Source organism: Populus trichocarpa, chromosome 13 (genome assembly GCF_000002775.5).
Source record: "Populus trichocarpa isolate Nisqually-1 chromosome 13, P.trichocarpa_v4.1, whole genome shotgun sequence".
Taxonomy (NCBI): Eukaryota; Viridiplantae; Streptophyta; class Magnoliopsida; order Malpighiales; family Salicaceae; genus Populus; species Populus trichocarpa.
The window spans coordinates 14,923,129-14,935,515 of record NC_037297.2 but is presented as its reverse complement, the minus strand read 5'-3'; the positions used below and the strand labels follow the sequence as shown (position 1 = coordinate 14,935,515).

General features: G+C 34.6%; 2 protein-coding genes and 1 long non-coding RNA gene across 3 annotated transcripts; 2 read left to right on the top strand and 1 right to left on the bottom strand.

Moving 5' to 3' along the window:
* The first annotated feature begins 2,938 nt into the window (after positions 1-2,938).
* Positions 2,939-4,422, top strand: LOC127904229 (uncharacterized). Its single transcript, XR_008057160.1, has 2 exons — positions 2,939-3,883; positions 4,130-4,422. It is a non-coding gene; the product is annotated as an uncharacterized LOC127904229 (long non-coding RNA).
* Positions 4,423-4,619: 197 nt separating this feature from the next.
* Positions 4,620-8,174, bottom strand: LOC7464723 (uncharacterized). The gene is made up of 7 exons (XM_006376489.3): positions 7,704-8,174; positions 7,286-7,452; positions 6,716-6,927; positions 6,037-6,291; positions 5,812-5,898; positions 5,251-5,423; positions 4,620-5,094 (listed from the first exon to the last, which is right to left on the bottom strand). The coding sequence occupies exons 1-7, from the start codon at positions 8,081-8,083 to the stop codon at positions 4,983-4,985; spliced, it is 1,386 nt and encodes a 461-aa protein (XP_006376551.2). The 5' UTR covers positions 8,084-8,174; the 3' UTR covers positions 4,620-4,982.
* A 3,126-nt stretch (positions 8,175-11,300) lies between these two features.
* Positions 11,301-12,128, top strand: LOC18104686 (uncharacterized). The gene has a single exon (XM_024582950.2). The coding sequence runs from the start codon at positions 11,321-11,323 to the stop codon at positions 12,023-12,025; it is 705 nt and encodes a 234-aa protein (XP_024438718.2). The 5' UTR covers positions 11,301-11,320; the 3' UTR covers positions 12,026-12,128.
* The last annotated feature ends 259 nt before the right edge of the window (positions 12,129-12,387 follow it).

Genomic DNA, 12,387 nt, shown 5'->3' with positions numbered 1-12,387 from the left:
ACATAATAGTTAATATATATATGTGCGCGCGCGCGCGTGTATTAAATGATAAAATGATAAATATTATTCATATATGTGTGTATTTTGTGTCAATATTGACGTATGTATATATCATATTGTATTAAAAAAATTTAAATATTCTACAAATATAGTTATATAATTTAAATATATATTTCGGGTTTGATACAAGTATTTTTTGGGTTGAGTTTGATAATATTTATACTCTATATATTATCAACTGGATCCAAAAAATATCCACCTTTTTCAGATAAAGTTAATTCGATATCCATCACTTTTAGATTAAACTAGTTTTGTTACTCGCGTTTCGCCGCGGGTCAAATAAAGTTTTTTGGCAAAAAAAAAAAAATATATGTAAGCTTTTCAAATTTATATTTTTTAAAAAATTATAATTATAAATCAAAAAACCAATGAAAACTATTTGTGTTAATGAATGCAAAAAACAAGGTTTTAACACGTCTATTCAACTCATCTGACTGCAAGTCGAATATAATTTTTTTCCAACGCAAAAGAATTAATATGTAGGTGTTATTAATGTATTTTTTTACATCAAGTAAAAAATATAACCGTGAATTATAAAGTCAATATTTACATATAATAAAATACAATAAATATCATATGTATTAATAAAAATATGTAAGATCTCAAACTAATTTTTAACAAAGCTGAAAAATGAAACAATGTTGCAATTGCTACAGTGAAACACCATTTTCTTAGTCTGTGTAGAATAAATTTTCAAAAATAAAAAGTGTAAAGAAAAAAAAAACATCAAAAAACAAATTACAAAAGAATTAAAAAAAAAAAGAACATAAAGAATGGTATAAATAGGTCAAGTGTAAACAATAAAAAAAAATATTTTTTTTCCAAAGAGAAGTGTTAAGGAAAAAAAACTAAAAAAATTAAAATCATGAAATTGGCATGCATGTTATAGTTTTTTTTAAAAAAACAGGTAACAGGTATGTAGGCTGCTTCAATGTATTATTCTACATGAAAAAATAAAAGTTCATGCAATCATCTAGTAAGTAAATCGATAATCATTTATGTAACTAAAAAAATCATTAACAATAACCAATAAAGAAACTGTAAAGATGATATATTTATTTGATTATGTTTACTAAACCTGGACCAAAAGTCATGATTGTTTACTCTTTAAGGATAATGCGGTAATTATTCTGTTATTTATTTTTTATTTTTAAGAAATAAAGTATTGCATTAAAACGCAGAAGCAGCTGGCGAGAATGTCAAAATACAAAATCTGCAATAAGATCAAGTTTAGCGGAATATCTAACAAATGAGATGGGCAACAAGACCAAGTTACCAAAAGCAAAACAACAGCCAAAAGATGCAACTTTGTCGCCACACAAACTAGAGTTGCCAAGCAATAATTCCAGGGGATACGTCCATAAAACCAAACTTCTACCTCGTACGTTACTGATTCTTTCCTCTTCTTAGCCAAATCAATACTAACGTCTTGATCAGACAATGCAACACACAACTTGAAACATCAACCCCTCCCTAGGCCTCCTCATATTCTCCAGAGAAATGAAAGAGAATGCAGGATGGTATGGAGTTAAACCAGATTACTCCTTAACTCTTGCTGGAGTCGGCCATGGCCTCTCAAGAAATCAACCTTTAGCATCTTAACAAGCAGAAGAGCAGCATCGCCTCCACACATAAGAACAGAGAAACTAGATCAGTCAATTTATATAAAGCAATACCATCAAGAACCCCCTGAACAACATCCCATTTCCACCAGGAGTCACAATCAGGACTAAAACAAAGAGGACCCACATAACAGTTGGATGATTCAAAACCACGCAACAAAGTTAGTTGATCTTCGGACTCCCTGTTTAGCCAGGTGATCTGCCATGAGATTATTCTCACGATAAACATGAGTGAAGGTGATTGAGCCAACGTATGAAGTCAAAATCTCTTGAATGAGGAGAAAAGCTTGCGGTGCATCCAAGGCCTGTTATTAGGGTTCTGCATCCAGCTAAAATAATAAAAAGATGGTGCTGCTCCTAAACAAATTAAGAATGATAAATTAATCATGTGTAATTAAAGCATCCTACCCCTCAAATAATTATTCAACCCTAAACATATTTTATCATAGATGGACTACAGTGAAAAACTCACAACCAATAATATTTTAATTGACTAACATTCCTATACATGCCCCTGCATAAGTCCAAACCAATGGTGGAAAAATCTTGACGTCGAAGAAAAGGATGCCTGTCCTGTGTATACACGGGGGGGAGAACTGAAACCCATTTGCCAAGGTAACTTAATTATTGAATTAATTGATTCCCTCTATTTGAGGCAATGCAACTGAGAGACAAATCAGGGCCTCACAGAAGCCAAGAACTTGAACTCGACAGATAATACATGCATGCCTAGGAAGAAGGGATATTTCATGTGCACAAATCAGTGGAAAAGTCTTAATTTGACCTCAGGAAATTAACATGTATTTTCAGAACAAATGGCTGATGATTTGTGGGTAGAAGGGATAGAACCATATCCATGGCACCTAGCAAGATCACTCACCACTTAGACCACAACCCTCCCAGTATATGATCAGGGGAAGGAAAGCAGGATAATATACTGTAAGGTTGCAAATTAGCAAGACGTCAAAAATGATTTGATGTGCTCATAACCTGTTAAAAATGAACAGGGTTACTGGGTAAAATTATAAATAAAATATTTAAGAAATAATTTTTTTTTTATTTTTTTGTGTGAATGATAAGAAAAGTCTTGAGCAATCTTTATTTTATATTTGAGGTATTTTATTAAGTGGGTCAATCTTATAATTGAAATATAATTGACAAATATATTTTATTTATTAAATGAAAATATTGAATTATTGTAAAAGTTGCCCATATATTAAGTCCGACACTCAATTATTCTCAACGATGACATTAAGTTAGACAGCTAACAAATACTTCCAGCTTATTAATTCCTGCTGGTTTCAAGGGGCCGTCAAAATTCTTCTCTGCGATCGTTAAATAAATCTTCGTACAAAGATATTAAGTCAACTATTGTTCTTCATTTGTTTCAACTAAATTCCTTTTACATGTGAAGATCGCTGTCGGGCCGGAAATTAAATACAGAACCACCATCTCCGATCAATGTATTCCAGTCTGTTTTTTGTGTACATACGGTTGTTCAAGGATGTTGAGCCGATGTGGTCCAACAATTAGCTGGCCATGAAATTAATATGGAGACAGGGCCAGCTGATGCGCTAGCCAGCCACATCTCTAATGTCATGGTTTTACAAATTAATCATGTTTTGTCCTTAGATTTGAAATACACTTATAAATTAGTCCTTCATGTTTAAAATACATATGAGCGTTGGTTTTTTCTTAAGATTTCCAATTGTAAAACTCTTTCAAAAAAGAATTATTGTTTCCAGTTTGATTTCAAAACCATGAAACCCGAAAAAACAACTGCTCTCTCCTTGATAATATAATTATCAGCAAGAATCGAAGAGACTAAGTTATAACCTGATCCTTTCAATAGATCTCAAGTTTGTTTTTCTGTCTCTCTTTTTGATATAAGATGATGAGGTTATTGCTTCATGTCATTGGCTGCAGATTCTGTGTGCTTATTCTTCCATGGGCTGTGAGAAGCAACTTGATTTATTTCTTGGTTGCAGAAAGGTTATTGGCAAGGTTTCAAGGGTGGTGATAATAGGGACAAGAGCTTGATCTTCAGAGTGAAAAGGACTGTGAAAAAGCTTGCAAGAACTGAGCTGGAGGTCTTTCTCGTCGGAGAGGTTTCTTGAGAGTCAAGACCTGACTTTAAGGTGAAAGGTTTCCCCTTCCAAAGATCATGCACGATCTATCGAGGCGATTCCATTTTAGCGCAGGTATTATCAATGAACATTATCAACAATTGCTGTAAATGATAGTTGCAAAAGATTCAGTTTGTTTTTTGCTGTCTTCCTTTTCTAGCTTTGTTCTTTGCCTACTTCAAACGTTGGCAAGAAAACTTAATTCTGCATTTTCATCTAGATTGAACTGATTACATTCCATCCGTTTTCCAACTATTTATGAATGCAATCATTGTTTAATCCTTTTAAAATGGTTTCCTTCTGGTTATGGTCGACATAAAGCTCACCAGCTATGGATTATGGCCTAAATTCAGCTTAATCTCGTTTTGGAAGTTCCTTCATTTTTCCAACTGGGAAGTTGATATCGGGATTCTAATATCACGTTTGATTTGATGCTATACAAGCTTCGCCAGACTTATGCCCGGCGGAGTAAATTTTGTTAACCATATTTCCTGGATCTGTATGTCATTGCTTGATAGTATCTTCGATTATAATTTTCTTATATGGACAGTAACAAGAATTTACATTTGTACATCGTTCCATACTCACGGGAATGCATTTGTTATTTCTTTGCATGTGTGCGCAACTCTCAAGTCTCAATTCCAACGTACAACCTGGGCTAAGTTTCACGTTAAACTGGGTGAAAAACAGATCAACTGGCGACCTAGTCCACTTGGTCAAAAGGTCGGTGATATAAACTTACGCAACTTTCCAACAGATTGCATACCATCAAGTAGCGATATAAACTTGCAACCATCATTAAACTAAAATCTAGAAGAAAGAACCATAAAATTTTGGCTTGGAAAATGAGAACTATTATCAGTTATCACAAGAAATCAATCTTCTACAATCAATCAGAACTACAAAATGTGTAACTGATCCGTACATGCTTGAGCTACAAGAGTTGTCTGAACCAAGCAAGTCAATATTGTGGCAAAAATTGCCAAATTCTCACTTTGCGACTCTAACTGCTGTCATCACATAAAGGATTCAAAACGCAGGGAACTGTATTTTGCTAATCTCACTTTTAGGATGCAGAAAGTGCCATGCGGCTTGGAAACCAAAGACCACAAGATTGAACGGCAATTGTGCCAAACTCTGTTTAAATTTGTCCAAGGATAGCATCTTCAATGGGTCACTGCATTAAAGGAAGTAGCACTCTCATTTCTGCTCCATTTCCATTTGACAAATAATATATCTTCTTCCAGCTCTCCTCTGAGAATGCTTCTCGAGGCAATAATCTTTGCCTGCCAAAGTTAACAAATAAAACCAAATCAGAACTGCATCAAGGAGAAAGTATTTGGCAAGTTCTGCATTATCTATAAGAATCCAGCCAGTTGAATGAAAGTGTGCTTCATCACTGATATAGTCTACCCGGCAATCATATGCATTCCTCTACATACCTAAGGTAGTAATGGCAAACAGCAGCTGCTTCATCTAAACCATATCGTGTTAAATTAACACGAGCATCTAAAGGGACATCTGGCAAATCCTTGCGCAACTTTCCAACTGCTGTTGAATGAGAAAAGGCACCCACCATCATGCTATTATGCATCATAGACCTAAAAGCATTTACCTGCAAGAGATGTATAATGTTATGGAGTGACGTTCAATGAACTCCAACCAGCAGTCATTGATTCCAATAAATTAACTATCCAGAAGAATAAGAAAAGTGTGTGCAAGATGTCCACGGTGGAAGAAAACTAAATCTCAAGGACCAAATCCTCATTGCATGGAAAAGGATGATCAACATCCTAAGAATATGAGTTCTCTTCAAGGGTACATCCACAACATACATGTGCTCATTTCAACCCAAAGAGATTAGAATAATTTTAGGACTTGACAAAGATGAGTAGTATTTGATACTGACCAATCAAAGAGCATTGTAAACAGGAAAATTTTCCAGGAAGAGCTTAACACGACACCAATCAAAGACTTGACAAAGATGAGCATTTGATACTGACCATTGCAAGTTCTCTAGCATGTACTGGTCGACATGAGCGCATAGTTACTGGTTCCTCATACTCGCTGAACGTAAACCAGTTATTATACTGGAGAAAAAGTGATAGCAACAATTAAAAAAATATACATCAATAACTATGGAATGACTCTGGTGGCATTCTTAAACTTAATTCATTTAAAGAACTAAATGAAATGATGTGGGAATTTGATTCTAGAATCTGTCTCACTTGATCAATAGCAAAGAGGACAGGAATATCCTTCACAAGTGATAACTCTTTCCTCAAGCGAAGCACAACCCCAACAGCTGCATGTGTTTGCTTGATTCCTATTTGAACCAGGTCATACAAAGTCGAGCTTTCAGGCACTGGAACTGAATCGACTCCTTTTAACAATCCAATTCCAGCACCCTCTCCAAGTGGAACAGGATCAAATATATGGCATGGCAATTGCTTCAAGAGAGATTCATTGTATTTTACAAAATCCTGCAAAGAAATAAACAGTATGAAAAATACAAGATTTTCAGTACATTGAGCATAGCAAGACAAATGGAGAAGAAAACAACAGAAAAGTTAACAGCAAGAACATTCGCACATTCTGAAGAATCATTTGTAGAAAAGAGAATCAGAATCATGGATTATCTTTCTGTTTTAGGAGGGGGGATTGGACCTAAACATGCTTCATGAGTAACCTTGGATTGCCAATCACTGATTTTTGGAACTCAATTACATAAACTGCAAACAAAACAAAGAAGATATGGACCTGCCTGTTTTCTTACATTTTCCAAGCAAAAACTAATGTCATGATATCAACAATTTGTTACCAAAGATAATAGCAGTTCAGCAGATCATACCGTGCATACTTCTTCAATCACATTCATTTGATAAAATAGATGTTAAAAATTCTTACCTTGAGAGCATTTTCTGCCTGAATAGGTGTATCCCAAAGACCAGTAATTGGGTTTTTATAGAAATATCCACCATGAGTCCACTCCCGTCCTCTGGGAACATAAAACACCAGCCAACCTTCTTCACGAGCCCAATGAACAAGCATCGCAAGCGTGATACTCTTCCCGCAGTTAGAAGGACCATCTAATACAATTTGCTTTCTAACTTTCAGACCTGTAAAAAGAAATTCATCAACTTACAGCAATCACAGACCTCTCACACCATTTATCTTATCAATACACAACAAAAGCAGCTATCTCTTTGCAACTTTACAGATAATTACCTAACCACACACCTACTTGTACACGTCAAATCATAAGGGATAGGAGTACTCATTGAAGCCCTACTCAAAATATTTTCAATAACATACACACTACACACTAAGAACTAGAATTACCCACATCACTAAAAAATCAAAACTATCTCCAAGTAGCTTTAACCATATGCAAAATTGAGCAAATACTAATGATATCATTCTACCAATGGCTTATCAAACCCAAAACATTATAACTATAGTAACAAAAAACCGTACCTTTACCATCAGAAGAGAGCAAAGGAGGATCAACAATACGTCTAAAATTATCACGAAGATCCAGAAAACTTTGTCTAACAAGCAAAGCACTCCTCATTGATTCCTCAAACTCCTTAACCATCCCCATTGGCAATCCCTCTGGCAACATCTGGTTCAGCTCCTTCTCTCTTCAAATCCCAAAACACAAAAACAAAATCCTAATTCAGCCTAATAAACACACATAATGACTCCATTTTTACATATCTATCACATTCAACAAAACAAAAACAAAAAACCGATTAGAAGTTACATTAAAATGAACCCAATTCAGCTACATTAAAAGGAACCCAATTCAGTAACATTATCAAAACCCAATTCAAAAACACATAAAAAGCCACAATATTTACTTAACTAAAGACATTAACAGCTAAACAAATACCCGAATTTGAAGTAAGAACAAGTGTCTTTGCGTGAGAGTCTAGAGAGAGAACTGATATTAGTAAACAAAGGCCTCCCATTAGGACCAGCATTAAGTGAAGGGTTCTTCTCGTCTTGAGCAAGAAGGCGAGCACGAAGCACTCTTTCATCAGTAGTCTCTTTGGCGTCAGATACAGCAGTTTTTGAATCATCAAGGCCAGATCTTTTTGGGTTCTTTTTGGGTTTTTGATTGTCGGCTTTGTTGTTGTTTCCTTTTGGAGCTGATGATTTGCCTGATTTTGAAGAGAAGTGATTGTGAAGTGGTGATTGAGGAATAGCAATGATGGGTTTTGGATTCCATTTAGGGTTTTTCAGTGAGGATCTCGCAAGAAACCTCAACATTTCTGTGTTTTTGGGATTTTGCTTCTGTTCTGTCTTGGTGAGGTTTTGGGTTTTTTGAGGTTTCTGTGTTGTGTTCAAGACAAGGAAGGTTATGCAAAGGTATTCTTGGGGTTGTTTTGAGCTTATGAAGGCTTGGGCCTTTTTTGTTGGTGTAGAGCCCAAACTTAACTCTCGGCCCATATTGGCTCGTAAAGTTTTTACAAATTAAACTAAACCCTAATGTTTTTAACTTTTATTTAACAAGAAGAAGAGCCCACCATAGGTTGATAAATTCTGGAAATCACTTGATGCTGCGTGCAATTTACTGCTTGCTGAATCCTCCAATGCACTATATATGGTTCAATGATTGTTTTAATCATAGTTTAAAACTCCTATTCAGAGTCGATCTAGGGTTAAGTTTTGAAAATCAAAAAATTTAAAATTAAAATTTAAAATTAATATATATTTATATTCTTTATATCGGTTTAATGCATTAAAAGATATTATAATTTCATCAATTTATTACCATAATAGAAAATCAATCCATTAAACATTACTTCTTTGACCTGGAACAGGGAATTGTTATATCAATTATTGGTGGACCAATGAATTATTGATGACAATATTAATACCGACCCAGTAGAATTCTTACAATAAAACCATCTCCAAATGGAATAATTTCGTCAAATGTCGGCATAAATAATGATCTTTCAATTTTGTTTTTTTTCTTAAGTTGATTCATTAGAATTAAAGCAAAGCTCATATGATCATATATGTTGGTTGTTAGATTATAGCAGCTCTCCATATTTAATTAGTTCCCATACTAATGGGGTGTTTGGAGGCATGAGTGTGGTTGCAGTTGTTTTTTAAAACTATTTTTTAATAATTAATATTTTTTTATTTTAATTTTTATATCAAAAAATCATCTCAACTCAATAGAACACAACCCCTCAAGTGAAAGCTCTTTAGACTTGAAACTTGCACAAACTCACACTATTAATTTTTATTAAATAAACACCCCCTCAAGTAAAAGTTCTTTAGGCTTGAAACTTGCACAAATTCACACTATATTGTTCTTAATTTTTATTAAATAAACAACCCCTCAAGTAAAAGTTCTTTAGGCTTGAAACTTGCACAAATTCACACTACATTGTTCTTAATTTTTATTAAATAAATAGAGATAGTAATATTTGAACTCCTGACCGTTTGATTATCAAGGCTCTGATACCATATCAAAAAATCATCTGAAGATATGATTTATATTATTCTTTAACATACATCAAAATAAAAAATATAAAAAAATAATTTTAAATAAAAATAAATAAATTTTAACAAATTTCTAATCGGACCACACTTCGGAGAATAAACTCAACATAAGTCTACAAGAAGATCATAGGGCCGGCGGGGTCATAATCCTAGGGGGGGGGTCAAATGCAACCAGGCTGATCAGTGACTTTGCTTATTAATATCAAAGTGATGACCGGAGAATGGCCGAAAGGTGTCCTTCTTTAACTACTCTCTACCCTTTTTGAAGAACTTGCAAGAGATTACAGACAAAAATCTCCAAATACGTTATTTTCAAACCAAAATCATACATTTATAATTGAGGAGAAGTTTGCAAGGTTAGTGGGCACACATTTATAGCAGCATTCATAACCACAGAAATGTTGAATATTGAAGGCCATGAATGTCGTCGGTGTCCAATCTCCATCAGTGTTAAAAATATATACATACATGGCGCACAAGCAATTGCTCCACACCTGGTCCATATATAAACATTTGTGCCTTCATTGTCAAAGAAAGAGGCACTGCCCTTTTTGGCTGAGCCTCATCGGCCGATTGATTTTTTCTTTTTAATTTTTGGCTTAATCTTGGTTTGAAAATGTGTATGAAGTCTAGTCTGCTAAAGCTCTCTCTCCCTCTGCCATGATAGACAACTCCTTCTACCTAATTTTTCTTTGCAAAGAGTAGTTTTTCTTTTATTTAAAAAAGAATATTTATATATATATAAGCATATTGACTAGAAAATATACCTAAATTATTATATCTTAAATATTGTTTTTTTAAATAACACAGTTTTATAATATACGCTGGTTGTACATACGCCATGCACCCACCTAAACATGTAGATACGATTTTCGTGTATAATCAAATTAAATTGGAAAAAACTCTTTCCCTCCTTTTTTTTTTCTTCCTTCCTCCTTCTCCTCTGGACCGATCTCTCTTCTCTGCTAAAGCTCTCTCTCCCTCTACCATGTTAGACAACTCTTCCTTTCTCCACCCCATCTACCTAATGTTCTACCTAAGAGTTGCCTAAGCAGATCTCCATTATATATTCTCTTGGCATTGAACTTCTGTCCTCGATCGAGAGGTCACTGCCAATAAGTGAGTCCCATCCGCAAGCAGCACTTTAATTTAGGTCCCTTGATCGAACTGTATAACATATAACGAACAAACAGTACTTCTCTTATCCATTCATTTGGCTAAGAATACAGACACATAACAAATTGATGAGGACTCCCATATTTAAATTGAGATTGAATTTCGATGAAGGATAACTTATTTATGCGTAGACAGAAAGTATATTCTCTGAGTTTAGGGTTCATCATGAGTTAGACAAGAGATTGATATATAAAGTCCAGATATATATTTTCAGGATTTGTATAATTTGTATGTATTATTGTCATTAATTAGAAGTACTTAAGGTATCTTTGAATCAGAGATTAAATCTTTTTTTCTAAATGATTTTAAAAATATGTTTCCGTTTAGAAGAATTTAATTATTAGTTTTATTTGAGTTTAATTATTAGTTTTATTTGAGTTTTGATTTTAAGATTTGAATCTAAAAAATTCAGAAAGAAAACAAAATCTTCTTAATCGCTAGATTAATCTATTAAAATACATATATTATAACCATCTAGGTGATGACCTAGTGGTAAGAGTTTGGGACCAAGAGGTTTGCTTCCTCTGTGGTCTCAGGTTCGAGCCCTGTGGTTGCTCATATGATGGCCACTGGAGGCTTACATGGTCGTTAACTTCAGGGCCTGCAGGATTAGTCGAGGTGCGCACAAGCTGGTCCGGACACCCACGTTAAACTAAAAAAAAAATACATATATTATTTGTGAAATTATTTCCATTCTTAATAGACTTTCTCACTTATCATGTAGTTAGTTAACTAATTAAATATTGGCCTCAAAATTATATATGGAACCTAAAGCTTGACTTTGTAGCCTGTAGGTCCTTTGACTCATCACCATCCATGGAACTCATGATACGTACAGTCCACGTTCTCTTTACATTCCCTATAAAACCACCCCCAAAGCTCCCATATTCAAATCTCAAATCCAAAAACAACAAAAGCAAAACGCAATCACCCCTCTCTTTCTTTCTTCCCCTAAGACTACATCGATCTCTTTGTTCTTTAAAACTGGAAACCAAGCGAGCAAGCCTGGAGGAGATCGAAGGAGAACATAACAAGAGGGTTGTGGTAGCCCTGTATGATGCCCTAGTCAACAAAGACATCGAAACGGCACACCGCTTGCTAGCACCTGACCTAGAGTGGTGGTTTCATGGTCCACCAATTCACCAACAACATTTGATGAACTTACTCACTGGCCAACCACCATCTTCATCTTCGTCAGTAAGACCGAACAACAACTCCTTCATCTTTCAGTACCCCCTCTCCAATGTTGTCGCCTTTGGATCAATGGTCCTTGTTGAAGGGTTTAACAAGGATTGGAATGTTTCGTGGGTTCATGCATGGACTGTCACAAATGGGATCATTACCCAAGTTAGAGAATACTTCAACACTTCTGTTACTGTCACCCGTTTTGGAGATGGAGGGTCATCAATATCATCATCACCGGCGATTAGCACTTCTCAGTCTAGGGCTAGTTGCCAAAGCGTTTGGCAAAGTAAGGTCTCTGATAACAAGTCTGTGCCTGGTCTTGTTTTGGCACTCTAATTAACGAGTGATTAGTTTTCATGTTCCTGGACTGTCATTCAAAATAATATATATATGTATATCAGTATATATCTTAATTAATTATTAAATTACTTATAATCAATGTTCATGGTATCTTAATTCCCATTTCTTGTCAAAAAATTAAAAGAATATAACTCTCGTTCGCCAAAAATAGTGTACAAGACTAGGTGTGGGGGAACTAAAGGTACGTAGAAATTGGAAGGAAGATGAAAATAATTAATTGCACCATAGTTTTAATCAAGTTAAAAAAATATTTAGTTTTAAATTTAGCGGGGCTGATGACAACTTCGGCAATGAATTCAAAACTCTAAAGTTTTGAATTCATTTTCCAAGGCAAGTAC

Bases quoted from the DNA above. Each gene is read 5' to 3' on its own strand.
- LOC18104686 (XM_024582950.2), top strand. From the start codon at position 11,321: ATGGAACTCATGATACGTACAGTCCACGTTCTCTTTACATTCCCTATA.
- LOC7464723 (XM_006376489.3), bottom strand. From the start codon at position 8,083: ATGTTGAGGTTTCTTGCGAGATCCTCACTGAAAAACCCTAAATGGAAT. The intron at 5,424-5,811 runs GTCAGTATCAAA...CATCTCTTGCAG, and splicing joins ATGCTAGAGAACTTGCAATG to GTAAATGCTTTTAGGTCTAT. The intron at 5,095-5,250 runs GTATGTAGAGGA...TAACTTTGGCAG, and splicing joins GTTTGCCATTACTACCTTAG to GCAAAGATTATTGCCTCGAG.